This window comes from Carettochelys insculpta, chromosome 3 (assembly GCF_033958435.1).
Source record: "Carettochelys insculpta isolate YL-2023 chromosome 3, ASM3395843v1, whole genome shotgun sequence".
NCBI classification, from domain to species: Eukaryota; Metazoa; Chordata; order Testudines; family Carettochelyidae; genus Carettochelys; species Carettochelys insculpta.
This window is the reverse complement of record NC_134139.1, coordinates 196,727,914-196,754,599: the sequence shown is the minus strand read 5'-3', so window position 1 is coordinate 196,754,599 and position 26,686 is coordinate 196,727,914. Positions and strand designations below refer to the sequence as shown.

The window sequence follows — 26,686 nt, the reverse complement described above, 5'->3', positions numbered from 1 at the left end:
GACAGTCTTTCATTCATTTTTTAACTCTGTAGCTGTTACACTGAACTCTGTAAAGCACATTTTGTTTTACTTTTTTATGTAATTTATTTGGACTTTTAAAAAAATAAATCACCTTTCTCAAAGCACAAAGGCACATCCACAGCCACTAAAAATTCAAATGAAAAAGGCCATCTATTTTTCATCCCAAATAGAAAGGGCTATAGCAAGGAATTACATGTAAGGAATCATAGCTACACACAATGCTTTTGTTCTGGTTCAATCACATGCAGTGAGCTTCCTGCAGGATGCTCTGGGTTAAATGCTCTGCTCTGTTATGCAGGAGTTCTGACTAAATTATGGAGGCCAACTGACAGCAATTCCATGCCCCAGTATAGAACAATCCATGGGCCCCCATGCATGCACAAGCCAGGCCTGCATGGGTGCAACCTACCAGACATGTGAGCAGTGCTGCTCCTGAACTAGCTGATGCCCAGCGAGCTGCCAGCTGTGCTGCTGGGCAAGCTTTCCTGGCATGGCCAGGGCTTCCACATATCCACCCACTAAGGTTTCCAAATGTCCAATCGCACAAACTCAAAGACCCCTGCTCTGTCTCTTCCCTGAGGCCATGCACCTGTTGCACCCTCTTTCCAAGACCCAATAACTACTCACATCTCCCCCCATCACTAGCGTCTCACCCCTACAGCAGTCACTTTCACCAGGCTGGGCCAGGGGACTGTGGTGCAGAAGGAGGTGCAGGGTGTAGGGGGGAGCTCTGGGAGAAAGTGGGGGTCAGGGCTCTGAATTTGGACAGGGACAGGGGTGAAGGAGGAGGTGAGGAGGCAGTGCTTCCCTTAGGTGGCTCCCCAAAGCGACTGGCACACCACTCTGTCAGTGGCTTCTAGATGTGGGGGGAACAGGGGCAGGAGTCTCCACATGGAACTCTCCACAGGCACCACCCCTGCAGCTCCTGCTGGCTTCAGTTCCCAGCCAATGGGAGCTGCAGAGTCACCACTCAGGCGGGAGCAGCATGCAGAGACCCTTCCTCCCAGGGCTGCAGGCATGTACTGGGAACTTCCAGGAGTGGCAAGGGGTCAGGGCAGGCAGGACGCCAGCCTAAGTCCTGCTGCACTGATGATGGGCACGGCTAGGGGCCCACAGGCCCTTTTAAATCACTCGGGCCCCAAAGCAATTGCCACCTTTGCCCTCCCGCTTCCCCATTGATGGGCCTGAAATTACCATGGTGATCCATTACCCTGAAGGATTTTAAAAATCTGTGGGTGACAGACATCACAGACACCATGAAGTGAGTGGGATTTTCTCATTCACTTCAACAGAGTGAGGATTCCAGTCCCTGAACCTATGAAACTAAAAGAAAAAAATGTCTCAACTTCAACAAGTGATGCCAACCAGAAGATACACCTCAGCTCCACCCCAGCCCCACTCGCAGCCTCAGCAAAATTCTAGGCACAGTGAACAATCACTGTTCAAAAATCACACATTCCTGACTACCTGCAGGGTGACACAGAGCCAACAAAAGCATTTCTCAACTGGCACCCATCTCCACCCACCTACCCACTTCAGTAAAAGCCTTGGGTTGAACTCTACCAGGGAGTGAGGGCCACTGCAAGAGCCTCCTGCACCTCCTCAGCCCTGCTACCTGACACAGAAAAGCTCTCCATGCTGGCTCTGCCTAAGTGGCCACACTTGAGGCAGAGTGAAGGCAGACAAGGAAAGGTGTTGCAGACCATGCATTGTTGGATGTGGCTACTATTCCAGCTTGGAATGGTACTTCCAAGGTGCACGGAAGTTTTGCATCTTTGCCCAGGCTGATGGGGTGGATTTTACTTCCCCCATCACTCCACACCTGGCTGGATACTTGCACGTTTTAAAGGGTCAGTATATTTCTGCGAGGTGAACAGACAAGATTTGCAGCATGCCCTGAAGCTCAACAAATCTCTGGTCTGCACTGAGATACATTTTGCACGATGTTTGCTCTTAATGAAGTTGTATGCACTATGGGCTTGAATCAGTGTCCAAATCAAGGGCAAAACTCCCATTGTTCTCAACAGTGCAGGATCAGGATCCATACCCTCCCAAGTACATTAAATATTTTGAAACCTATGATACTGTAAGTGCCTGTATTTCCTTGGGTACTACTGAGACAGAAAAAAACAATATAAATCCAGAATGATTAAATCAACAGGGCTACTCTGGGATTACATCTACATAAATGACAGCAGAATTTGAATATTTTGTTTTCACTTTTGTGTTGCCTAAGGGCAGCTGGACAGCAAAGTTTTTAGGAGACATCTTTGAGGCTAGAACGGCAGACTTGTCAGACCCTTTTATGATCACCAGGCCACCCCTGAAGGCTTCATTCTTCTCCCCTTACCTGACACACAAGTGGGCAAGAAAAGTACAATTCTTAGAGGTGAGCCTGGCAACCAAAGGGAGATGGCATAGTATAATAGAGGCAGTAGCTAAGAATCTGCAGCCCCTACCCCACCAGGGTGTCCATCACACTAGCCACTAGCCACTAGCCACATGTGGCTATTTGACCAGTGGATTGTGGCTAGTTGGCTTGAACAATAAATACATTTTCAGAATAATATGGCTAGTTGACTGCTTCAGAACAGGTTGGACACCACAGCTCTACAAGGAGAAAGCAAACAATGAAATAAAAGGAACGCTGACTGTTACCACACAACGCAACCTCGCTGCTCCCAACATTAGGGGAGGGAAAGAGCAGCCCTCTGGAAACATCTGCAGGAAACTAGCAGACTGTCAAACTGCTGCCCTTTCTGCTGTGTGCAGAAGTTTGGTGTATTAAATAAAAGCCCAGCTAGTGTGAGACCAAGACAGGGGTACAGCTCCTGCTGTGACTTACCTTCACAAAGAGTTCAATGTCAGGGTCTTTTCCGTCCCCATTAGCAGGAACAGAGTCTGTCATTTTTCACTCCACCCCCCCTCAACGCCAGTGGCTGTCCTCCTTCTGCTATGAGGCAAGCGAAGGTTTCGGTGACCGGCAGCTAGTTTTCCTCCTGTGGACAGCTCCAACAAGGCTTTTAAAACCTCTCTTTTCTACGGCTGGAAACCCCCACTGTTGGAGGAAATAAGTTTCTGCTTTAATAAATAAATAAAGCTGGCAGAGACAGAGCCACTATCGTAACCGTTCTTTGGAGCAACAAGTGCTGCTGTGCTGTGTTGTGCTATAGTATCCTCATCTCTCAGAGCTGCAGCTCACGCTGCCAGCCCAAAATAGCCCAGAGCAGGAGAGGAGGTGGGGCTAACTCATGGGGGAGGAGACGGCTGCTCTTGCCTAGACCCTTGTGTGAGCCTTTGAGCAAAGTGTTTCCTTCTTCCCTTAAGCATCTTTCTGGGGTCTCGCTTTCGCTCTCTCCCATCACGAGTGTGTCAGTGAAAGGAGGAGAACAGGAGAGCTTCACAGCAGACTGATTTCATTGTCTTAAAATGAAAAAGTAAGTGTCTTTTGCTCCTTGTCTGAATTGAACTTCTCAGCTCTTTGAGAATTTTAGCATTTTCAGCACGGCGAAGGGTTAAAGCAAACAGCATATTCCACTCTGCTTTATGCCTCATCAAGTCACTTTTGCACCTGCTCAGAGAGAGCACACAGTGCTTTCACATCATGGCAGTAGTGTTTTACACTTGCACTGTGCGGCTGTAAGCAACTGCGGAAGGTATGAAGTGGTGGAGAATCAGACACTAAAGAGAGTGGCTGGGGGAGTGAGATTCCCATAGTGCTGCAGCACTTGCTACTAGTGAAAAGCAGAGCAGAGGGAATGTGGGGAAGTAGAATAGTGAGCCCTGCTGATCACACCTATTCAGCATACAATTAGCAAACTGACTTCTGTGGGAGTGCTTTCTGCAAGGGCTGAATCAGGCACTTGGAATAAACAGTTGTCTTTTCTTGCCTCTCTCTTCCTTCTTTCCAAGTTTTATTCCTCTTGAAGATTTCTCTCATGCTCCCATTTTTTGCACCCTTTTATTCCCTTTGATTTGTAACACACAGTATAAGGTACATAAAACCAAGGAAATCAAACAGAAAGTTTAAAATACTGCCCTCAGGCTCAAGGTCTCAAACAATAAAGCCTTCGGGGTTCAGGCCCTCGGAAGAGAAGGCCTCTTTCCTTCTGCAGTCCTCTCTGTCTCTGCCGCTCTATTGCTAAGACAGCAGCTGATCTCTTGCACTCAGTTGACTATTGGCAGTACGCTGACAGCAAGCCTAGCCATCTCAGAGCATTCAAGTCAACAGACTGACAAAAGGCAATTTCACTTTCCATTTCTAATATGTATGTGCCCCTTCAGCTATTCTTCTGACATGATCAAACACTAATCTTTTATGAAGGTGTTCCTGGTGATGTGTGTTCATGATAATCTTTAACTCCATTGAAGGACCCCTGAGTGTTCGTTCTAACACTACCACAGTGGGTTCAAATATACACTTACTACCACTGTGGGTTCTAATATAAAGTTTTGGGGGTGCAGGAGTACCCAGGGGCATTACCTACCTAGTGTTTACATTGCAGTTATTTTCAGGTATTCAGTCAAATGGCCAGCTACCTGAACTAATTGTAATTATAAATATCAAAAAGAACAATCACAGCATAATTATATTATTGCAGTATGTCAACAATATAATTAGAAATTTAAATCATTGTTTTTAAAGTTCCTATATTATATACAGTTTTCATTTACACAGCTATAATCTGTTACTTCTGTTGCAAATTTTGTCTCCCTGAAGCTGCGTCTACACGTGCACGCTACTTCGAAGTAGCGGCACCAACTTCGAAATAGCGCCCGTCGCGTCTACACACGTCGGGCGCTATTTCGAAGTTAACTTCGACGTTAGGCGGCGAGACGTCGAAGTCGCTAACCTCATGAGGAGATAGGAATAGCGCCCTACTTCGACGTTCAACGTCGAAGTAGGGACCGTGTAGACGATCCGCGTCCCGCAACGTCGAAATTGCTGGGTCCTCCATGGCGGCCATCAGCTGGGGGGTTGAGAGATGCTCTCTCTCCAGCCCCTGCGGGGCTCTATGGTCACCGTGGGCAGCAGCCCTTAGCCCAGGGCTTCTGGCTGCTTCTGCGGCAGCTGGGGATCTATGCTGCAGGCACAGGGTCTGCAACCAGTTGTCAGCTCTGTGTATCTTGTGTTGTTTAGTGCAACTGTGTCTGGGAGGGGCCCTTTAAGGGAGCGGCTGGCTGTTGAGTCCGCCCTGTGACCCTGTCTGCAGCTGTGCCTGGCATCCCTATTTCGATGTGTGCTACTTTGACGTGTAGACGTTCCCTCGCTGTGCCTATTTAGATGTTGGGCTGAGCAACGTCGAAGTTGAACATCGACGTTGCCGGCCCTGGAGGACGTGTAGACGTTATTCATCGAAATAGACTATTTCGATGTCGCAACATCGAAATAAGCTATTTCGATGTTGGCTGCACGTGTAGACGTAGCCTAAGTTACTCAGATAATTATTAAATTTTCTCCTTCATAAAATGACTGTAGAAAACAACAGGAGATGGGCACTGTGGTGCTGGTGGACCAGGTACCAGCTCATTGTAAAACCCCAGGATGCTCTGAACACTGACTAATGCATACTTGAAAATCAGTCTGCCTTGCTTCTATGGTAGTATTGCTAAGATAGATATCAGAGAAGTAAAAATGAGTCTGGTGTTCAGATATTATGAATAGCTTGTAGGATGCTCTATGTACAAGTCTAACTTACCTGTACCCCAGGTTGTGAACCATTAGCAAATGTTTGCATTGTACATTTCTGTAATTATATAACTCATAAAACAGGCAAGAAGCCTTCTCTAATTGAAATGTTTCTTCCTACAGAAAGGCCAACAAGAAGGCCTTCGTAACCAAATGAGCCATTCTGTGAGATATCAAGGGAACAAAAACCTTGTTACTTGAACTCCTTGCCCATGAACTCATCCCATCAGCTTGATCTCTGAGAAGAGAGATTAAAAATATCCTGACAAGGAGACATTTGGTTCTGTGGCTGCTTGAACTACAGGGCTATGTCTACACTAGTGTTTGTCGATAAAACCCGGGGAGCATTCACGTTCCCAAGGTGTGCTGTCAACAGGATATCGACAGAATGCAGCACTTTTGTCAACAGTCTCATCCCATTTCCCACAAGGCATAATGCTCTGTTGACAGAAAGCTGGTCAGAGCATTTGCGGGAAGGGGCCCCTCTGTCGACAGACAGGGCTTCTGGGACACCAGGCAGCCCTGTCTGCTTTGCTTCCAGTTGGCTGTTTTGTCAACAGACCAGCCGGGCAGTCGGTTGCCCTTTGTCGACAGAGTGGATGGCTCTTGTGATCTACACGGTAATTTGGCCATGATCTGCTGACAGAAGTTTTGTTGGAAGATATTTTCTGTTACCAGCTTTCACCACATAAGTAATTCTAATTTTATTCCCTAGTTAAGAAGTATTTAGTTTTATTATGGTATTGGCTACAAGCATTGTCTCTGATGAGCTACTTAAAGTAAATGACTAGTCCTTTGATACTGGGATTAACCTGAATATTGTTGTGAGTTTTGACATGATACCATCTGTTAAAGAGGCAGGCTTACCTAGATGGCAATATAGACTGAAGTACCAAAGGGGACCATGTGTGATGACATGGTAGGGCCAGTATCATGCTTGTGGAGTTCATACTTGTTACTTCGTTGGTGAAATCATAGAATCATAGGGCTGGAAGGGACCTCAGGAGGTCTAGTCCAGCGCCCCGCTTCAAGCAGGATTAACCCCATCTAAGTCATCCCAGCTAGGACCCTGTCAAGTTGGGGCTTAAAAACCTTAGAGATGGAGAATCTACCACCTCTCTAACTAATGCATTCCAGTGCTTCACCACCCTCCTGGTGAAGTAGTTTTTCCTAAGATCCAACCTACTCCTCTCATTCTGCAACTTCAGGCCATTGCTCCTTGTTCTGCTATCTGTCATGACTGAGAACAATTTCTCTCCATCCTGCTTAGAGCACCCCTTCAGGAAGTTGAAGGCTGCTATTAAATCACCCCTCAGTCTTCTCTTCTGTAAACTAAATAAGCCCAAATCCTTCAGCCTCTCCTCATAGATCATGTGCTCCAGCCCCTTAATCATTTTTGTTGCCCTCTGCTGAACCTGCTGCAGCACATCCATATCCTTTTTATACTGGGGGGGGCCAAAACTGGACACAGTATTCCAGATGTGGCATCACCAGTGCCAAATGGGGTGCGTCTACATTAGCCGGCTACTTCAAAGTAGCTGGAACAACATCGAAATAGTATGCGTCACGTCTACACATGCCGTGAGCAATTTCGATGTTGAAATCGACATTAGGTGGCGAGATGCTGAAATTGCTATTCCTATCCGAAGATGGGAATAGCGCCCTACTTCAACATTCAATGTCGAAGTAAGGCATGTGTAGACGATCCACGTCCTGCTACATCGAAATAGTGGGGTCCTCCATGGTGGCCATCAGCTGATGGGTTGAGAGACGGTCTGTCCAGCCTCTGCGGGGCTCTATGGCCACCTCATGCAGCAGCCCTTAGCCCAGGGCTTCTGGCTGCTGCTGCTGCTGCTGCTGCTGCTGGGGGTCCATGCTGCGTGCATGGGGTCTGCAACCAGTTGTCAGCTCTGTGGATCTTGTGCTGTGCAGGTTGAGTGTGTCTGGGAGGGACCCTTTAAGGGAGCAGCTTGGGGCTTCGCTGGCCCCTTATTTTGACGGGGAGCACTTGTGTGTGGACGCTCTGCATTTCCTTCCAGGGCGGCTCCTTTCGACGTTCTCCGTCACTACTTCGATGTTGAACGTCAATGGCACCAGCCCTGGAGGACGTGTAGACAATACATGTCGAAGTAGCCTATTTTGATATTCTTACATCAAAATAAGCTACTTCGACGCAGCGTGCTAGTGTAGACGTAGCCATAGAGAGAAGGAACCCCTTCTCTAGACCTTCGCGCAATACTCCTCCTACTGCACTCTAATATGCCGTTAGCCTTCTTGGCTACAAGGGCACACTGTTTACTCATATCCAGCCTTTCATCCACCATAACACCTAGGTTCCTTTCCACTATACTGCTGCTTAGCCAGTCATTCCCCAGGCTATAACAATGCTTGGAAATCTTCTGTCCCAAGTGCAGAACTCTACATTTCTCCTTGTTAAACCACATCAGACTTCTTTTGGCCCAATCCTCTAATTAAATCTTTAGCTTTGGTGCCTGATTTACATGCTGTGCATCAGATGGCTTCCATTCCCTTCAGAGGAAGTTGTGGGTACTCATCACCTCTGAAAATCAGGCTATAGAAAATGACTTGTGGTAGGCCACACAATCAGCTAGAACATCGACCAATGGAAACATTGACCCTGACCAAGTCCCCAGTTCCATCTGACCATTGTGATATATAAGCAGTTTTACTCAAACCACACCCTCACATGGAACAATTTTGTGCTGAGCCTCTAAGGCTATATCTACACTAGCTGTTTCGGCAACAAAACCCAGGGAGCATCCAGATTCCCAAAGCATTCTGTTGACAGTAATTTGACAGAATGCGGCACTTCTGTCGACAGCTGTATCCCGCTCCGCATGAGGCATACCACCTCTGATGACAGAGAGCTTTTGACAGAAAACCAGTCTGGACATTCTGGCCAGCGCTCTGTCAACAAAAAGAGCTTCCAGGCAGCCCTGTCTGCTGTGCTTCCAGTTGACCATTTTGCCAATAGAGCGGCCAGGCAGTCCAGGCACTCTCTGTCAACAGAGCAGATCGCTTTTGTGATTTTGTTGGCAGCTTGGCTGTGATCCGTCGACAGAAGTTATTTTCTGACAAATCGCCGTAATCTAGACATAGCCTAAGAGAATAAGCACCTAACTTGAACCAGATAGCTACCTAAGGTATGGCAATACATTTTCAGCTGCCTCTCAAAATACTACAGGAGTGGAGCATGGCTATTACAATGCACCTACCTGCCCATGTCCACTACAGTAGGACTTGTGGGAGGGTTGGGGGCAACATAAGCAGCCTTGGGCAAAGCCTATGCCAGTGGGAAGTCTCCCCTGGCTGGTGTGAGGTTCTAATAGCTCCTTTGTACTGCCACAGCAAGAGAAAATCCATCACCTGACCATCAGAAATGCACCTCACAATGAAATCACTGAAAGGAAATACTTTGTGGTAGTTCAAATCTATCATTGCTAATAAACATCCTTTCAAGTAACATGGCAAATCATGTTACTCAAAAGCCAAGCTCATTTGGATATAGGGCATTTAATTAAATGGCAACGAACTAAAATCTAAACAAACCAAGCAGCAGAGTTATCTGAGCTCAGCAATAAAGTGTCTATTGTTGACCAGTTCCCTTCCCTATCAGGTTGATATTGTGAGATGCTGAGTGCCTCCTGTGAGGGGCTGAATGTCCTTGTCCCTCATTAAAGTTAGAGGGAATGGGCATTCAGTTCCATACAAATGGTGCTCAGCCCCATGGAGGACTGAGCCCTCCTTCATATAGCACTATGTTATCTTCCAAATGTGCATGAAAGCTTTAACTCTGATAAACAGTAAAGGAAGAGCTGAGTAGGAGAGAAGATATAATAAGATACCCTCTAGTCTTTTAGTGCCATTTTTGCTGTTTTGTTGTTGTATAAATCCGATGTATCACTTATGCCCTGCTGGAACCTTTTTTCTTGTGATACTATTATTCCATACAAAGGTCTATTTTTGGGATGTAAAATCAATTCTTCCCTCTGAAGATGTATTAAAGATAATCTAATAGCTGTTAAATAATTATCACATTCTCATTTTGCTCCAGAGAAAAGGTTTTCTGTTGTTTTTTTTTTTAGTTTGGCCTATTATTTTCTCTCGAGTAAGAAGTAACAAGGGCTTTAAGTTACACACAAGATCATGATTAGATACAGATCTATGAAGTTTTCATATGCCAGGTCATTATAGTTTGAGGCTTATGAAGTATGCAATCATGTGACACCATTAATAAAACAGGACAACCCTAGAAAGAGAATTGTCACTTACTGCGCTTTGTGCCTGAGCTTTAACATGGTATCAGCTTTCATAGGCCCAATCTAAGCCCCATTTTCCAGCAAAGATGCATTTTGAGAAGGTGAATGGGAGGCCAGGTATAAAGAACAGAAGTACAGAGTGAAGCTGTCTCCCAGAATGGCAATTACCTAGAGTGTACTCTGGAAAGAAGACTGTGCTGACCTGGGCTTTGTATTCAGCTAAATATCATTTTGTCCTGTGAGGGTGGGAACTAGAAGAATGATAATCTGAGTTATATTTCATGGAATTCAGTATAAAATAGCACCATATTTTTTTATATTGGATCTCACTTCCATTGGGGTCTGATATAAGGGGTAATATGTTGCTTCCCACTGAAGACAGTGTGGGTTTTGCCGTTGACTTCCTCAGGGCCAAAATTCCCTCCGAGAGCTGTCAAAACTGTCCTGCTGCCCAGGAGTGATCATGCTAACCAGCAACAACCTTTTTAGCTAGTGAATGCCAAGCATGCTCAGGGCATGAAGAAGTAAAGAACTGCTGAAAGAGAAAAGATGGCCCCCAGCAAATTCTGTCACTTGTAGCTATTTCTAATATCCTTGGCTATGTCTGCACAGTAGTCTTATTCACGATTAAGCTATTCCAGAAGGGGTATTCCAGAATAGCTTATTCCAAAATAGCGCAGCTGCACACAAAGGCCGCATCTACACTAGCAAGCACATTCAAAATTGTGGTTGGAAGACGGCCTTCTTTTGAAATAACCCGCGAAGCATCTACACGCATATCCCATGATCTTGCGAAAGTAACATTGAAAGAACGGGGCCGTTCTGTCAAGGCTGGTCCTCCATTCCCACAGTGGGAAGAGCGGCCCATTTGAAAGATTATTTAGAAAGAGAGCACGTGTGGATGCTCTGCAGATGGCTATTTCGAAAGAGGGAGTCCTCCATGGCAGCAATCAGTGAGCAGGGGCAGCGCCGCTTTCAGCGTAAGCGGAGCTCTATGGCTCCAGCATCTGGCTGCATTTGAAGATGCATGTTCCCATAAACCTCAGGCAGGAAGCTAAGAGTGGGCAGGCAGCAGGGAACCCATGCTGCTTGCCAGCTTATCAGCCCCTGTGATGCCTCAACCAGCCCCTCGCCCTCTCTGGACCCATGGCCAGCCACCCAGATCCCCGCCTACCCCAGGGACCCTCCAAGGACAGCGGGGAGCCCTCCCAGGAGTCAAACCAGGCCCTGAAGCACTGGGCCCCCTCCTGGTCAGAGACTAAGCTCCAGGACCTCCTCTCCTTATGGGAGGATGAGCGGTCCTCCACCAGACAAGGGTCCAGCACCACAATGTTGTGGCCTTTGAGCAGCTGTCGAAGGGCCTGATCAGCCAGGGCCACCCCCTCCCCCGCACCCTGGACCAGGTTTGATCAAAGGTGAAGGAGCTCTGACAGGGCTATTGCAAGGCCTAGGACATGGCCAGGTGGTCGGGGGCAGCGCCCACAAGCTGCTTCTACTATAAGGAGCTCTACCACCTCCTGTGACCCAAGGAGACCGGACCACCAGTCATCGTGCTGGATACAGCTGAGCCAGAGACCAAGCCAGAGATGGCAACAGAGATCAAGGAGCGCCTGGGACCGGCAGCCATCACCAGGTGCCTGCAGATGGCACACCTACAAGACCCCACCAGTGATGACGAGGGCTCAAGCGAGGAGGCCCTCATCCTCAACGTCCCATCCGGGCCCTCCAGCCAGGCCCCATCTGCCCATGACTTGCCCGACTTCCCAGAGGGACCCACAGGTAGGATGTGTGCACACTAGCTGCCCCAGGACCTGGGAAGGGGGTGCTAGGTCCCACCCTGGGCAGCCGCAGGCCTCCCACATGGCTGCCAGCCCTGGTACATGTGGACCCTGGATGTCTACACTCCCTGGGCCCCAGAAGGCTGACGGGTAGCACTCAGCACCATGTGGCCAAGACCATGTGGCCAGGACAGCACCATGGGCCAGCTGGCCATGGAGGGACTGAGGCGACCAGAGGGGAGCCTGTGCCCATGGCACCCATGTGGGGAACCCCGGAACGTGTGTATTGCAGGGCCTGCAGGAAGTGGGGATGGGCAGGGATATGGGGGCCAGCATCTGGCACTAATGGCCCATTCTCCTCTCCCCTTCTGTCTCCACAGCTCCAGCAGCCAACAGCTGGACCAGCCCCACCACCAAGGGCGAGGGGGAGCAGACTGGACCCCAAGCAGGGACTACACGGAGCTGCCACTGGACCATCTGCCAGTGCCACCAGGTCAGGGAGGAGAAGGTGGGGAACGCCGCCTTACCGGAATGCTGCGGGAGTGGCTCACCATGGAGCAGCAGGCCTGGGACCAGGTTGTGGAGAATCCTCATGCCCTCATTCAGGTTGTGGTGGACCATCTGGCCCTGGCCACTGCCCCCTCATGAGCCACTCCCAAACCTGCTGATGGGGTTCAGTGTGCATGCCTGTCCCCATCCCCACTCCCACCCCTTACCCTGCAAGGCAGGCCTCCCTGGGGGTCCCCTCCCCCTGCCCCCTGCATACCCACCCATCCCTGCCTCCACCCCCACCCCTGTCCCCTGCAAGCCAGGACTCCCTGGGGCTCCCATCCATGACCCCACTGCTGTCCCCAGTTGGAGCCACTCCCTGGTCCTTGACAGTGCCCATTGCCAGGGTGCCCTCTGCTCCCTCGTCTACACAGCCGCTATTTCAAAACACCTATTTCAAAATAGGCAGCATTCCTCGTGGAATGAGGTTTATATATTTCAAAATAAGGCAACTACTCTTTCAAAATTATTTTGAAATAGCGATTGTGTTGTGTAGATGCTCACATAGTTGTTTCAGAACAGCGGCTGATATTTTGAAATAACTTTTCTGTGTAGACATACCCCTTGTGTGCTGTTTGCTTCACTGTACTATTTATTTACCAATGTAATGTATATGCAATGAAGTCCGACTCATGAGGGAAATCCAGCACAATTGTTTAATGCAGGGGAAATACATAAAGTCAAATCATAGGGTCCTTACTCATGAAGTCAAAGTGCTTTTTCCTCATTAAATATGACTATAAAATAGGGCCAGAGTCCACCTGATCCTTACAGAGCTGCACAGTAGAGGGAGGAGGTCAGAGGAGGGAACAGTACAAAGCTTGCTCCATCAGCTTGTGTCACAGGAGAGTCAGATAGAATTACAGCACAAGTGCAACAGGAAGAGAAACAAAGATGGGTCCTACCAAATTCCCCTACACTACAGATTCATGGTGCCCTGAAGTGGAGGAAGGCAGGACGTGGAGAAGAAAAGGAAGGACTGGGACTCTGTCCCCACTCCCATGATCTAGCCATTGAGTGACAGGAATAAGTTGCACCACATCAGTGAATGCAGTACCAGCTGTGCAGCCTGTGTGGCTCTGGACTTCCCAAGAGGCATTTTCCATCCCTGAGGCAGGATGCTGTCCAATACCGCCACTGAGGCAAGCCACTATACTGCCACTCGCTATGGCTGTGTCTGTACTACAAAACTAACATCAAAGTTGCTTGTCTACCCCCACTATTACTCCATTCGCAGGAATGGAGTAAGGACTTCAAAGTTGGGCTCCCTACTTCAAAATTAACTTTGAAGTAAGGGAAAATGTGTGTATTCTCTCTGCTGGCTACTTCGAAGTAGTGCCTAACTTTGAAGTTAATTTACAAGTTAGTACCAAGTGTAGACGCACCCTATGAGCTCTATCTAAATTGGACCTGTGGAAGTATGTAACCCCCAGTCAGCCATTATATAGTCTCCTTTTTTTCCAAATCAAAGAAGATGAGATTCTCCCATCTTTATATCACTCTGTCAAAACATAGGGTGTTAGCACTGGAGGCCTCAGGGTCAAACCCAGCTGTTGGCCAAGATAGTGGAAATCATATGAGGACCTCAGATTTGGTGCTGTAAGAGTTTGCCCAGCATTAGGTCTGTTGCAAAAGACTAAAGTTTGTATTGTACATGGTTTGTTTTCACACATGTGCAGTGTAGGACTTTGTTACAAAATAACTTTAACATAAGGAAGCTCAGCAAAAATTCACGTTCATGATTTTTTGTTTAGGGGAATTCCATTAACAATCAATGTGATATACCACATGTGCAGATTGCTATGTCTGTATGATTAGCCCTCTGTCACTGAGAAAATATGTGAAATTGCATACTAATGTTGAAAACACTGAAGAAAAACAATGAAATTTTTCTTCATCTTATTCTTACGTTGATCACTATAGCAGAGGTAAAATACCATCAACAGAAATTTAGACACTTTAAAATGAAAAACCAGGGCATTTTTCCAAGTTATCCACTCTTTAAAATGTATTTTTTAGAATAGGATCCTTTAAAATCTTTTACAGTTTTGTTGTTTATTTTTTATTGGGAGTAGTCAAACTGGTTTTCTGCAGTTAAGAATTAGAAAGTGATGATCTTCTAGGGATGAGCTGCAAATGCCTGCATTTTATTTCCACTACAGCAAGAACAAATAATATTCACTCTCTAGACTGCTCCTTTCTTTCATGCATTCAGAAAGCAGCTCCTAGATGGCAGTGTTTTCTTCCTTTTATTATTATTAAAAAGCTAGCACCTCAACTAAAAATAGAGTTGAAGCTTAGAAGATTTTTCATAAGGAGAAATGAAATTTTGTCAAACTCTGACTATTTTAGAAAGTGTTACTGCATCAGTGAAGATATAACATTAAACATCATATAAATTCAGCTGCTGAATGGAATATTTTAATGTCAAGTTAACAATTTTATTTCAGCATTAGTCATGAAAAGATGAAAATATCCATTCACATTCCTCTTCTAAAAAATCTACAGTCTGAATGCTAAGAAGGAATGCAATAGTTTAATTCTTCATCACTTTCATGTAGTATTATCAAATACTCCTTTGCACTATAAAGCGATCAGTTTTCCTGTTGCTATCGCAAAGCTAGAACTAAACTTAACTTGGTGACATGCAGGGACAAATTGTCTGTTGATGTAACTCCATTGACTTTGAGAATTTGTGATAAGAGCTATTAAGGTCTTGCCTACTCACACTTAACTATACCCCCCATGCTTCTGTCCTATGTCCCTGATTTGTCAGTTTTCATTTCAATTTTTTTTTTATTTGTATCTCTCTGTTACAATCATCATGCCAATTCACTTTCACCACTATGTCCAGTACAGCACTATCTGTGATCGGAAAAAGGGCTTTTGAAAACTGGGGGGGGTCCTTTCGGAAGGTCCCGTCTCCATGGGCGGCGTGCAATTCCAAAAGCCGCACTTTCGAATCGCCATGGCCGCCATTATGCTAATGAGGTGCTGCATATTCATTGCAGCACCTCATTAACATATTTCGAACCTGCTCATTAACATGCCCCTTTCGAAAGGAAGTGGCACACGTAGACCCAGCCAAGGTGGGTGAGGTAATATCTTTTACTGGAAATATATTTACTGGATCTCTTATCTCTTAATGTCTGGTGGTGAGAGAAACAAACTTTTGAGCCATACAGAGTCTGAAGAAGAGCTTTGTGTGGTTCAAAAGCTTGTCTTGCTCACTAAGGCTATGTCTACACTAGCCAAAAACTTCAAAATGGCCATGCAAATGGCCATTTCGAAGTTTACTAATGAAGCGCTGAAATACATATTCAGTGCCTCATTAGCATGCGGGCAGCTGCAGCACTTTGAAATTGACGCAGCTCACCGCCAGGCGGCTCATCCAGACGGGGCTCCTTTTCAAAAGGACCCCGCCTACTTCAAAGTCCCCTTATTCCCATCTGCTCATAGGAATAAGGGGACTTTGAAGTAGCCAGGGTCCTTTTGAAAAGGAGCCCCATCTGGGCGAGCCGCATCAATTTCGAAGTGCCGCAGCTGCCCGCATGCTAATGAGGCACTGAATATGTATTTCAGCGCTTTGTTAGTAAACTTCGAAATGGCCATTTGCATGGCCATTTCGAAGTTTTTGGCTAGTGCAGACACGGCCTAAGAGACATTGGTCCAATAAAAGACACTACCTCATGCAACTCCACCAACAGAGCTACACTGCATACAGGAATAGCATACAGACTTCTTTACCTTGAAGTTACAAGTTCAAATTCAGCCTAGGCTATATAGTAATTGACACCTGATACTAGATGAACTCATTAAGATTTGTAAAGGTGTTTCAGCAAGTTAATCACTATTAATACTACCTGATGGCTATTTAGGGAATTATGTGAAATAAGCTGGTGGCAGCTCATATTTTAAGTATTCATATCATACCAAAAAAAATCCCTGACATTCATGGAAGAAAGACTAGTATGAGAGAGGTAGCTGTGTTAGTCTGTATCTTCAAGAACAACAAGATGTCCTGTGGCACCTTATAGACTAACCAATATTTTGGAGCATAAGCTTTCATGGGCAAAGACCCGCTTCATCGGATGCATGAGTGGGGTGGGGGGTGTTTTCCAGAGGGGTATTTAAAGAATGGGGTCCCAGTAAAAGGGAGGGCCAAAGCTGACAAGGTCTATTCAGTCAAGGTGGAAATGGCCCAAATGGCCCAGTAGTATGTATCAAAAGAGGAAAACACAGGTCAGATCAGACAGAGGGATATGGCCTATTGTCAGAGTCTAATGTGGAGATGTTAATGCCCAGTGCAGAGAAGCTGCTTTTGTAAGGGGCCAGCCACTCCCAGTCTCTGTTTAATCCATGGCTGATGGAGTCAAATATGCAAATAAATTGCACCTCAGAGATTTCTCTCTCCATTTCATTTTTGACATGCCTTTGTTTTAAGACTGCTACTTTTAAATCTCTCACTGAGCGTCCAGGGAGATTGAAGTGCTCTCCCACAGGTTTCTGTACATTACCATACCTGATGTCTGATATATGTCCATTTATTCTTTTATGTAGAGATTAGGGAAGAAAGACTAATGATTGAAGCGGTCATAATAACTTAGTTTCTTATACCTCTTTCCAGAACTGTGTGAAACCACAGAAGATCTATCTATACTGCAGCTGGTAGCCAACCTCCCAACTCAAGAGGACACAGTTGTGCTAGTGGGGCTTGATTTAGGCTGCTAAAACAGCGGCATGAATATTGCAGCTCCAGGGTTGACTCGTGCTAGCTCAAGAAACAGGATTGAGAGCATGAGTTGCTGCTCAAGCCACAACATTTATGCTGCTTTATTTAGCTCACTAGCTTGAGCCCTACTAGCATGAGTCTGTCTCCTTGCACTAGAGGGTTGCTCCTAGCTGCAGTGTAGACATACCCATTACTCGAGAAATTGTATAGGAACTTCCATTACTGCTACTCTTGCAGTGCCTTTTCAATCCCCAGGATGGTCAACTCACCATCTTTCACAATAACAAAATTAGATTCAGAAAATCTCTACGGTAAAAAAATACTAATTAGATTAAGCAAGTCTTTTATGAAGGAGAATCTGACAAAGCCATCATACGTGATCTTTGCAGGGAATTAGCCATATCAAATAAAAATGGAACATGACTTAACATGAACAAGGTCAGTTCTTGACCTTGCAGGATATCACTGCTATTATAAACAAAAAATGCAATTTACAACATTATAGCTTTATTGAAAGGCAATCTGACCACATAAATACCTTTCAGAGTGCTGTAAAAATCTACAACGTAGGTGTAGGATTCCAAGTGCTGGTTATCAGTTGTTAAGATAATTTATTATTGGTGGGGCTGGTAGCACTACCTGTTATTAAAGTTGTTGACACTTCCACTATAAAAAAATTTGTTTTCAGATGCTTATATCTTAACCAAACATTAACTATTTAGGCTCAAATTTTCTATGCTGGATGTTACACCTCACCCCTTATACTCTGAAGTATGGCATAATTATGCTGCATTTTGTAGAAGATAAGCCATGAGGGATGTCAGGATTAATAGGAAGGAGTACCTTGGGCAGGCATTCACAGGGGCAGAAATTTCTGAGGTTAGAAGTGTTGTACAGGATAGTGACTCACAGGCCAAACATGGGAGAGAGAAAACAACGGGAAGTCCTGGGCACCTTATAGACTAACGGATTTTTTGGAGCATAAACTTTCATGGGAAAAGACCCGCTTCATCAGATCAACCAGATGGGATTTATCAAATGGGAGAGGGGTTGCCCAGGACAGAACAGTTCCAGCTGATGTACACAGGTTGGGTGCTGGCTGTATCTGCTGGCTACACTTTTTAAAAGTTATTGACATCTGCATTACATTAACAATGCTTTACACAAGAACGTTTTCAGGCAAACTGAGAAAAGAAACACAGAACTTTGGAAGAACACTTGGGGGTAATTTTACAATGTTTGGTAACACTTTGGAGTTGTATAAACAAAACCTAACCAGAGCATTAGGCATATGAAGCGTCCCCATTCCCCTGGAGTCCAGAGCAGAGAGCTACCTGGAGCATGAAGCCACTTAAAGCAGGGTGGGGAGGCTCTGAAACAGCTGGCTGCTCTGTGCCTGAGGGTTCCAGTGGGGCAGTCTGCAGGCTGGACCCAGTGACTTGGCAGGCTGAATTCTGCCCACAGACTGTATCTTGCCCACCCCTGTGCTAGGTACTAGACAAACCACACAGATTCACTTTCTGCCTTTAAAAGAGCTGACAATCTAAAGAGACAGATAAAGGCTAGAAAGAGACAGGGAAACATACAGAGGGGAAGTAACTTGCCCACAGTCAGTGGCACAGTCTAATGCTTAATCCAAAGACCATACAGTAAACCCTCACTATAATGGACTAAGCGGAGGAAGGTTGTCTGTATCCCTGAAAGTCCGTTATATATGAGGGTTTACTTCCCACACACCCCTGCCAGGCTCCCCCAGCCCCAGCCTCCCACCACCAAAAAATAAAACCTGGCCACTCACCAGAACCACTGGTGGAGGAACTGCTGGACCTTGCCATGTGGCACAGCTGGAAGCACCCAGCAGCATGTGGCTGGAGCTGCCTTGCCGATCATGGCTGGAGGCACCCCATCACATGGCTGGAAGTTCCTCGCCATGCACAGCTGGAGGTGCCATATGGCTGGAGGCACCTGGCCGCATGGCTGGAGGTGCCACCGCACGGCGTGGAGGAACCCCTGCCACGTACACATGGTGTCTCTGGTGGAGGAGGTGGCAGCTCCTCCAGGCTGCACCACTGGTAAGTCTTAACTTTTTTTTTTTTTTTGGGGGGCGGGGATGATTTTACAGACCCCAGTGGACTTTGGGAACAATGCCTGCAAGTCACCAGGGCCTGATGAGATGCATCCTAGAATACTCAAAGAGCTGATGTAGGAGGTATCTGAGCCATTAACTATCATCTTTGGAAAATCATGGGAGACAGGAGAGATTCCAGCAGACTGGAAAAGGGCAAATATAGTGCCCATCTATAAAAAGCAGAATAAGAACAATGCAGGAAACTACAGACCCGGTCAGTTTAACTTCTGTGGCAGGAAAGATAATGGAGCAGGTAATTAAAGGAATCATCTGCAAACACTTGGAAGGTGGTAAGCTGATAGGGAACAGCCAGCATGCATTTGCAAAGAACAAATCATGTCAAACCAAGCTGATAGCTTTGATAGGATAATGAGCCTTGTGGATAAGGGAGAAGAGGTGGATGTGGTATACCTAGACTTTAGTAAGGCATTTGATACGGTCTCGCATGAAATTCTTATTAATAAACTAGGCAAATACAACTTATATGGGGCTACTATAAGGTGGGTGCAAAACTGGCTGGATAACCGTACTCAGAGAGTAGTTATTAATGGTTCTCAATCCTGCTGGAAAGTTATAACAAGTGGGGTTCTGCAGGAGTCTGTACTGGGACCAGTTCTGTTTGGTATCTTCATCAACAATTTAGATATTGGTATAGACAGTACGCTTATTAAGTTTGCAGATGATACCAAGCTAGGAGGGGTTGCAACTGCTTTGGAGGATGGGGTCAAAATTCAAAATGATCTGGACAAATTGGAGAAATGGTCTGAAGTAAACAGGATGAAGTTTAATAAAGACAAATGCAAAGTGCTCCACTTAGGAAAGAACAATCAGTTTCACACATACAGAATGGGAAGTGACTGTCTAGGAAGGAGTATGGCAGAAAGGGATCTAGGGTTAGAGTGGACCACATGTTAAATAAGAGTCAACAGTGTGATGCTGTGGCAAAACAAGCAAACGTGATTCTGGGATGCATTAACAGGTGTGTTGTGAACTAGACATGAGACGTCATTCTTCCGCTGTACTCTGTGCTGGTTAGGCCTCAGTTGGAGTACTGTGTCCAGTTCTGGGGGCCACATTTCAAGAAAGATGTGGAGAAACTGGAAAGGGTTCAGAAAAGAGCAACAGGAATGATCACAGGTCTAGAGAACATGACCGATGAAGAAAGGCTGAAAGAACTGGGCTGTTTAATTTGGAAAAAAGATTAAGGGGGGACATGATAGTGGTTTTCACATATCTAAAAGGGTGTCATAAGAAGAAGGGAGAAAACTTGTTCTCCGTGGCCTCTGAGGCTAGAACAAGAAGCGATGGGCATAAACTGCAGCAAGGGAGGTTTAGGTTGGACATTAGGAAAAAGTTCCTAACTGTCAGGTTGGCAAACACTGGAATAAATTGCCTAGGGAGTTTGTGGAATTTCCATCTCTGGAGATGTGTAAGAACAGGTTAGATAAATGTCTATCAGAGATGGTCTAGACAGTACTTGGTCCTGTCATGAGGGCAGGGGGCTGGATTCGATGACCTCTCAAGATCCCTTCCAGTCCTAGCATTCTATGATAATATGTCCATTGTTCCCGAAGTCTTCTAAATCAAGGTCCATAAACTGAAGGTTTACTGTACTGCCTATTCTGTAAATAGAGAAAGCACTTGGGGCTTGTCTACATGGCAGCTTTCTAGCTTGAGTAGGAAGACTATGCTCGCTGCCCAAATAGAGGCTAAAAATAGCCAGGTAATAAGAGATAGTATGGGCAGCAGGTGAGGCTAGCTGCTTGAACATAAACCCGCATATTCAGGTGGCTAATCCAAATCCTCATCTGTATTACCTTCAATGACAGTGTTACTTTTTAGCATACCAGCTGAACTAGAGTTAAAGTGTCTGTCTCTGTTCAGGGAAGCTGCAGTGTAGGTGTACACTGAAGTACACCTATGCTCCTCCGCTGAAGGTTTTGTGGTTGCACAGTTGTAGAACTGAGTTGCAAGATAGGCTCTCAGTCTGCACATACAATTATGACTGGTCTGTGCAAATACCACCTTGCAATGCAAATGAAGATATTTTGCAGGCAGTTTCACAGAAATGCTCACAAGTCAACATGTCACCAACTGCTTTGAAAATCTGGTCATGTTTACTTAAACTTATTTTGAAAAATTGGATCACTCTTCCTATGAGTCAGCCAGTCCAAGGAAGACATACCTTTATCTGAGGAGTAAATGTTAACTGAAATTAGTCAGCAGAATGTATTCAGTCATGTGTAAAACTCTTCATGTCCATCCTTGTTGGCATCCCAGCAAGGAATGCTTTCTGAGTTCTGCTCCTCTCTGTGGTTTTATACTGACTATTTTTAGCTACTATCAGCTGCAATACGCAGGGCCAATCAGCTCTCAAAGTGTGAAAGGAATTTTGCTCTGGTCCAAATTTCATTCTCTGTAATCTTTTAGGGAGGAGCCAAATAATCAAGTGTTTACTGCTTCAACCTTTGTAATTAGTGACAGCTTTCATGAATGCAAAATGAGCCAGCAGCCCTGCATAGTCAAGCACTCAGCCAGGACTGTACCAACGTTAATCTGAGTTAACAGATCAGCATTCTTGATAAAATTACATTTATTCAAATTTAAAAAAATAGTGTTTCTGAGGATGTTTAATACACTCTGCTAGACTGCAGCAGTATAAAAGGAGAAAAACTAGTTGTTTTGCATGCTTCCTATAAAGACTCTCTGAGGCTGGGTCTACACTTGCCATGGAATATCGAATACTTCAGTTCAGTCTTCACAAAACAGCGTGTTTCAGGGTCCATGTTGACCCTGGAACTCCTAGTGAGCTGCAAGGATTAAGGAATGCCAACGAGAGGAGTGCTCTCATTGGCATTGTGCAGTGAGAACAGAGACAAATATTGATGACGGCAAAATCAAATTTTAGGTATGCAGTTGGCATACCTAAAATTGCATAGCAGCCGTCGATATTCAAGGTAGGTGTAGACCCAGCCTTAGTCATGTGGAGCTGAGAAAACATTTATCTTGGACTATTTAGAGTTTGTTGTACTCTATGCCCCGACTCCTTCATTCACAAAAGAAAGGCAGCCTCTTAAGAACTGGCCATATAAGCTATGTCTACACGGCGCTCTGCCCAATGCCACTGCCAGCAGAGCTATGCAAAGTGAGCTTCTCAGGATTGCAAATGACTTCCCATTTGCATACTCACAAAACTCATTACCATAGCCACATGAGAGTTCAGTGCCGACAGAAGAGGGTGCCGGCACTGCAGAGGCCATGCAGATGTGCTTCTGCCAGCTAAACCTCACTCTGTTGCCAGTCCCTTAAAGGACTGGCCTTGCTTTAGAGTGAGCCTGCATTAAAGAGACTGGCAACAGAGGGGGGTTTAGATGCCAGAGGCACATCCACGCAACCTCTGCAGTGCCAGCACTCCCTTCTGTCAGCACCAAACTCTCGCGTGCCTATGGTAATGAGCTTTCCGAGTATGCAAATGGGAAGCCATTTGCAATCTGGAGAAGCTCATTTTGCATAGCTCTGCCGGCAGAGCACCATGCAGACCCAGCCATAATGTACTGTACATCTGTGAGAGTAAACCGTATGCGTTAGTGTACCTGGTCTGAACCCCTGCCTCCTTTGAATTCAACAGCAAAACTCACATTGACTTCAATGATAGTCAGATTTTCACCCCTGTATATACTATTTGTTCAGAAAGGCGATCCCTTCAATTTCAGTGAAACCCACAAAGTAGCCAATATATCGTTAGTGACACAAGCTTCATCACTTAAATAATAATGCTACACAAATAGCTCTTTACACATTTGCTCTGGCAAGGGTCATTTGCTTTAATCTCAGAGATCATAAACGTAGAGGTATTTGAACACTAGCTAATAAAATAATTATAGTTAATGTGTAATGTTGACACTTCGTTGGCCTTGCATTGGGGTGAGCCTGCATTGTTCTGAGGCTGTATATCCCAGGCCAGAACTGCCTCTACACATCACTGGTAAATCCGCATTAACTAGGAGTAATGTGATAAAATTAAGTCAACTTGGAACAAAAAGAAAAGGTAGTTTGATTCTGAGGAGATTGTTCCTCATTTTTACATAAAAGGAAATCAAGAAAGCTTATCCTTTGAAAGTAGGCATCCTTCAGTCTGCATAGACTATGGATTGCGCCCTTTATAGTTTCAATTGGGGACTTCATTTACAGCATCTACTGTGACTATGAAGACCCACACGAGAGTGACAGTCCTTGCTGCATCTCTTGCAGATGTGGGGGGTGTCTGGCAAGTCCTTAGTGTGCTTTCTGTGCGCTCGCTTCTCCTCTGCTAGCTGTCTGATCCTCATCTCGCCCTTCTGAAGGCCCTTGTGTAACCCCTGCCTCCATCTGCTGCGGTCGTCTGCTAGTTCTTCCCAGTTGTCCAGCTCGATGTCTACCTCTCTGAGGTCTCTCTTGCAGACATCTTTGTAGTGCAACTGGGGGCATCCGGGAGGTCTTTTGCCAGAGGCTAGCTCACCATACAGGATGTCTTTTGGAATCCTTCCATCATTCATCCTGTGGACGTGGCCAAGCCAGCAGAGCCGACGCTGCCTGAGGAGGGTGTGCATGGTTGGGATTCCAGCTTGCTCGAGGACAGCAGTGTTGGTCACTCTGTCCTTCCATGATATTCCAAGGATGCGCCTGAGGCAGCGCAAGTGGAAGACGTTCAGCCTCTTTTCCTGGCGGGCATACAGGGTCCAAGTCTCGCTGCCATAAAGGAGGGTGCTGAGGATGCAGGCTCTGTAGACTTGCATTTTGGTGTGAGTGTACAGCTTGTTGTTTTTCCACACTCTCTTGCTGAGTCTGGACAGAGTTGTGGCCGCTTTTCCGATCCTCCTATTTAGCTCAGTGTCCAACGACAGTGTGTCAGTGATGGTGGACCCGAGGTAAACGAACTCGTGGACGACCTCTAATGTATAGTTGTCAATGCTGATTGATGGGGATTCAGCAACATCCTGACTGAGTACGTTTGTCTTCTTTAGGCTGATGGTAAGCCCAAAGTCCTTGCATGCTTTGGAGAACTGATCCAGCAGTTTTTGAAGCTGGTCTTCTGTGTGAGACACTACAGCAGCATCGTCTGCGAACAGCATGTCTCTGATGAGGACTTCCCGCACCTTAGACTTAGCTTTTAGCCTTTCAAGATTACACAGTTTCCCATCAGATCTTGTGTGCAGCAAGATGCCCTCTGTTGAACATCCAAAGGCATGCTTCAGGAGGAGTGCGAAGAAGATCCCAAACAATGTTGGAGCAAGCACGCATCCTTGCTAGAAAAAGGACTGGAGAATGTACTTTGTTGGCAGAATCCTGCAGTGGCATGAGGGCCTAGATGACAGGAAGATGGCTTTTCACATTCAGTATATTGTGATTTAAGCAGGAAAGCCAGGTTAATTTCAAATACCATTAGAAACAGGGTCCCTCAGCATGCCCTTTATTGCATGCATCATGATAGAAGTAGTCCTTGAAGAGAGGTCCAGAAAATATTATTCTCTAATGGCTCAGTTCTGTAAGGTACTTAGAAATTTGGCCTGATCCTGTATAGCTCTTGAGGACATGCTTAATTTTACATTCATGAATAGTTTTATTCAAACACTTACTGTAGTCTCATTTAGTCATATTTTGAAAGAAGAGGTCATCTGAACTCCTCCAATATTCTACATTACCCATAACTGTGGGCCAGAAAATCAGTGAGTTGTTCCTGATTTTCATGATAGTTTTTTTTCTGTATGACCATAGAAAAGACATTTAATTTCTCTGTGCCTTAGTTTTTACATCTGTAAAGTAGGGATGGCAATATACCCAATGTCACAAGATGTGTTGTGAAACTTATTTCATTCATGTTTGTGAAGTGCTTTGAGATGCTTGAAGGAAGGTTGTTATAGAAATGCTAAGTGCAGTAAATTCTGTTTTAACCAGCATTCTGTCATCCAGAATTCTCAGATAATTGGCACTTAACCATAACTAAATTTAGTTATGTTTTCCATAAGTACAGTATAGTGAAAGTAAATACAAATAAATACAGCGAATACAGTATAAGTTTACAGCGTACAATACGATTTTTGTTGGTAAAGTACTTTGCATACCTTTTTGTTTGTTTCTTAATATCTAATCTTGTTTTTCTTTAGTATTATGCATTGCTAGGTATACCTCCTTATTATCCAGAATATTCGAATATCCAGCAACCTCCTGGTCCCAGGGCTGCTGGATAGGAAAGAGTTTACTGTATGCTATTACATTTGGAGGTGGACCTGACAAAACACTGTGCTTAAAGACACCTGAACTCTGGGGAGCTGGATCTATGAATAATCCAATTTACATTTCTGGCCCATCTCTATGGTGTTATTACATCTTCATTAAGCCCACAAATATATGGCAACACTGTAAGTGATGCAGCAATATTTACTATGGTCGCACACATATATCCAAGGTGGTATAAAAAGAAACAGTTGCTTCATTCTAAACACAGATATCCTGCTTTCAGATAACAAATCAAACATTCATTTAGGATCCAAGCATCTCCTACTATGTTGTTTAAAGGAACAGCTGCATGAGGAATCATAATCTCGGTCCTTAAAAAAGCATACGTAAGCATTGCTATTAAGTACTCTGGATGGTAATTGTTTACATCCTGATAGAAAAGCTAGTAAACAGAGGTACTGAGCAACTATCACCTCGTATGTCTGTCCTCAACCAGTCAGGCATGATGTTAATGAGACAAAAATGTTGATCTGTTTAAAAATATCACATTACCCACAAGGAAGTTATAGAACTGTGAAAAAGGTCCCTCAGTTGGGTTGAAACCTAAAGTAACAGTGCATAGATTTTCTGCACAGTGTTCATCTCAAAATCCTACACAAAACAGGTCTAAGACTGGTATCAATAAGAAAAATTATAGTGAAGTCAAGCATTTGGCCTAATTTTATTCAGTTTTCAAAACCAAGCATGAAAAAAATTCAAGAAAAAAAACGATAGGTGTGAATTTATTCTTATTTGACCTAAACCTGGTTGATCAATTAGTGGTACATCCAGTGCTTTGTATATGCTGGTACTTCAGCTACTGAGTACCAGCACCTCAGCAGCCCCAGCCCTGGGATTGGCTGGAGAGAAGGGGGTGGGGAGCTGGCTGAGTACAGGCAACTCTTTTTTTTTTTTTTTTTTTTTTAAACAAAAAAGGCACTGGGTACATCAAATCAGCATTAGGATGTTGGTCATCATAACCCAGTAATCACAGCCCACTAAAAGCACAGGAGAAGAGAATCTCATGTGTAATGTAGTCTAGATTTCAAACAGCTATTAAAATATCCATTCTCTGACACCTTTCATACTGTGGTATCCCATGCACTTTACACATACACAGTGGTCACCATTATAGAACAAACATTTGCCTTAGTCTCAGGGACAATTGTACAATATCATCTATTCTAAAAGTATGATGATAGCATTTGCCACACCAACTGCATTAAATAGGGTAAGGGGATAAAGGTGCTCAGT

The 26,686-nt window shown here is 45.2% G+C and overlaps 1 protein-coding gene across 2 annotated transcripts in view; it reads right to left on the bottom strand.

The window, feature by feature from the left end:
• Window positions 1-26,686, bottom strand: part of CLIC5 (chloride intracellular channel 5) — a 125,221-nt gene that overhangs the window by 86,427 nt on the left and 12,108 nt on the right. The window contains exon 1 of one of the 2 annotated variants that reach the window (XM_074991367.1): window positions 2,867-3,199. The exons of the other annotated variant lie outside the window; for it this stretch is intronic. Within the exon in view, the coding sequence (XP_074847468.1) occupies window positions 2,867-2,929 (63 nt within the window). The 5' untranslated portion in view covers window positions 2,930-3,199. Of the gene's footprint in view, window positions 1-2,866; window positions 3,200-26,686 lie in introns of those variants that run through there. 2 annotated transcript variants of the gene reach the window in all.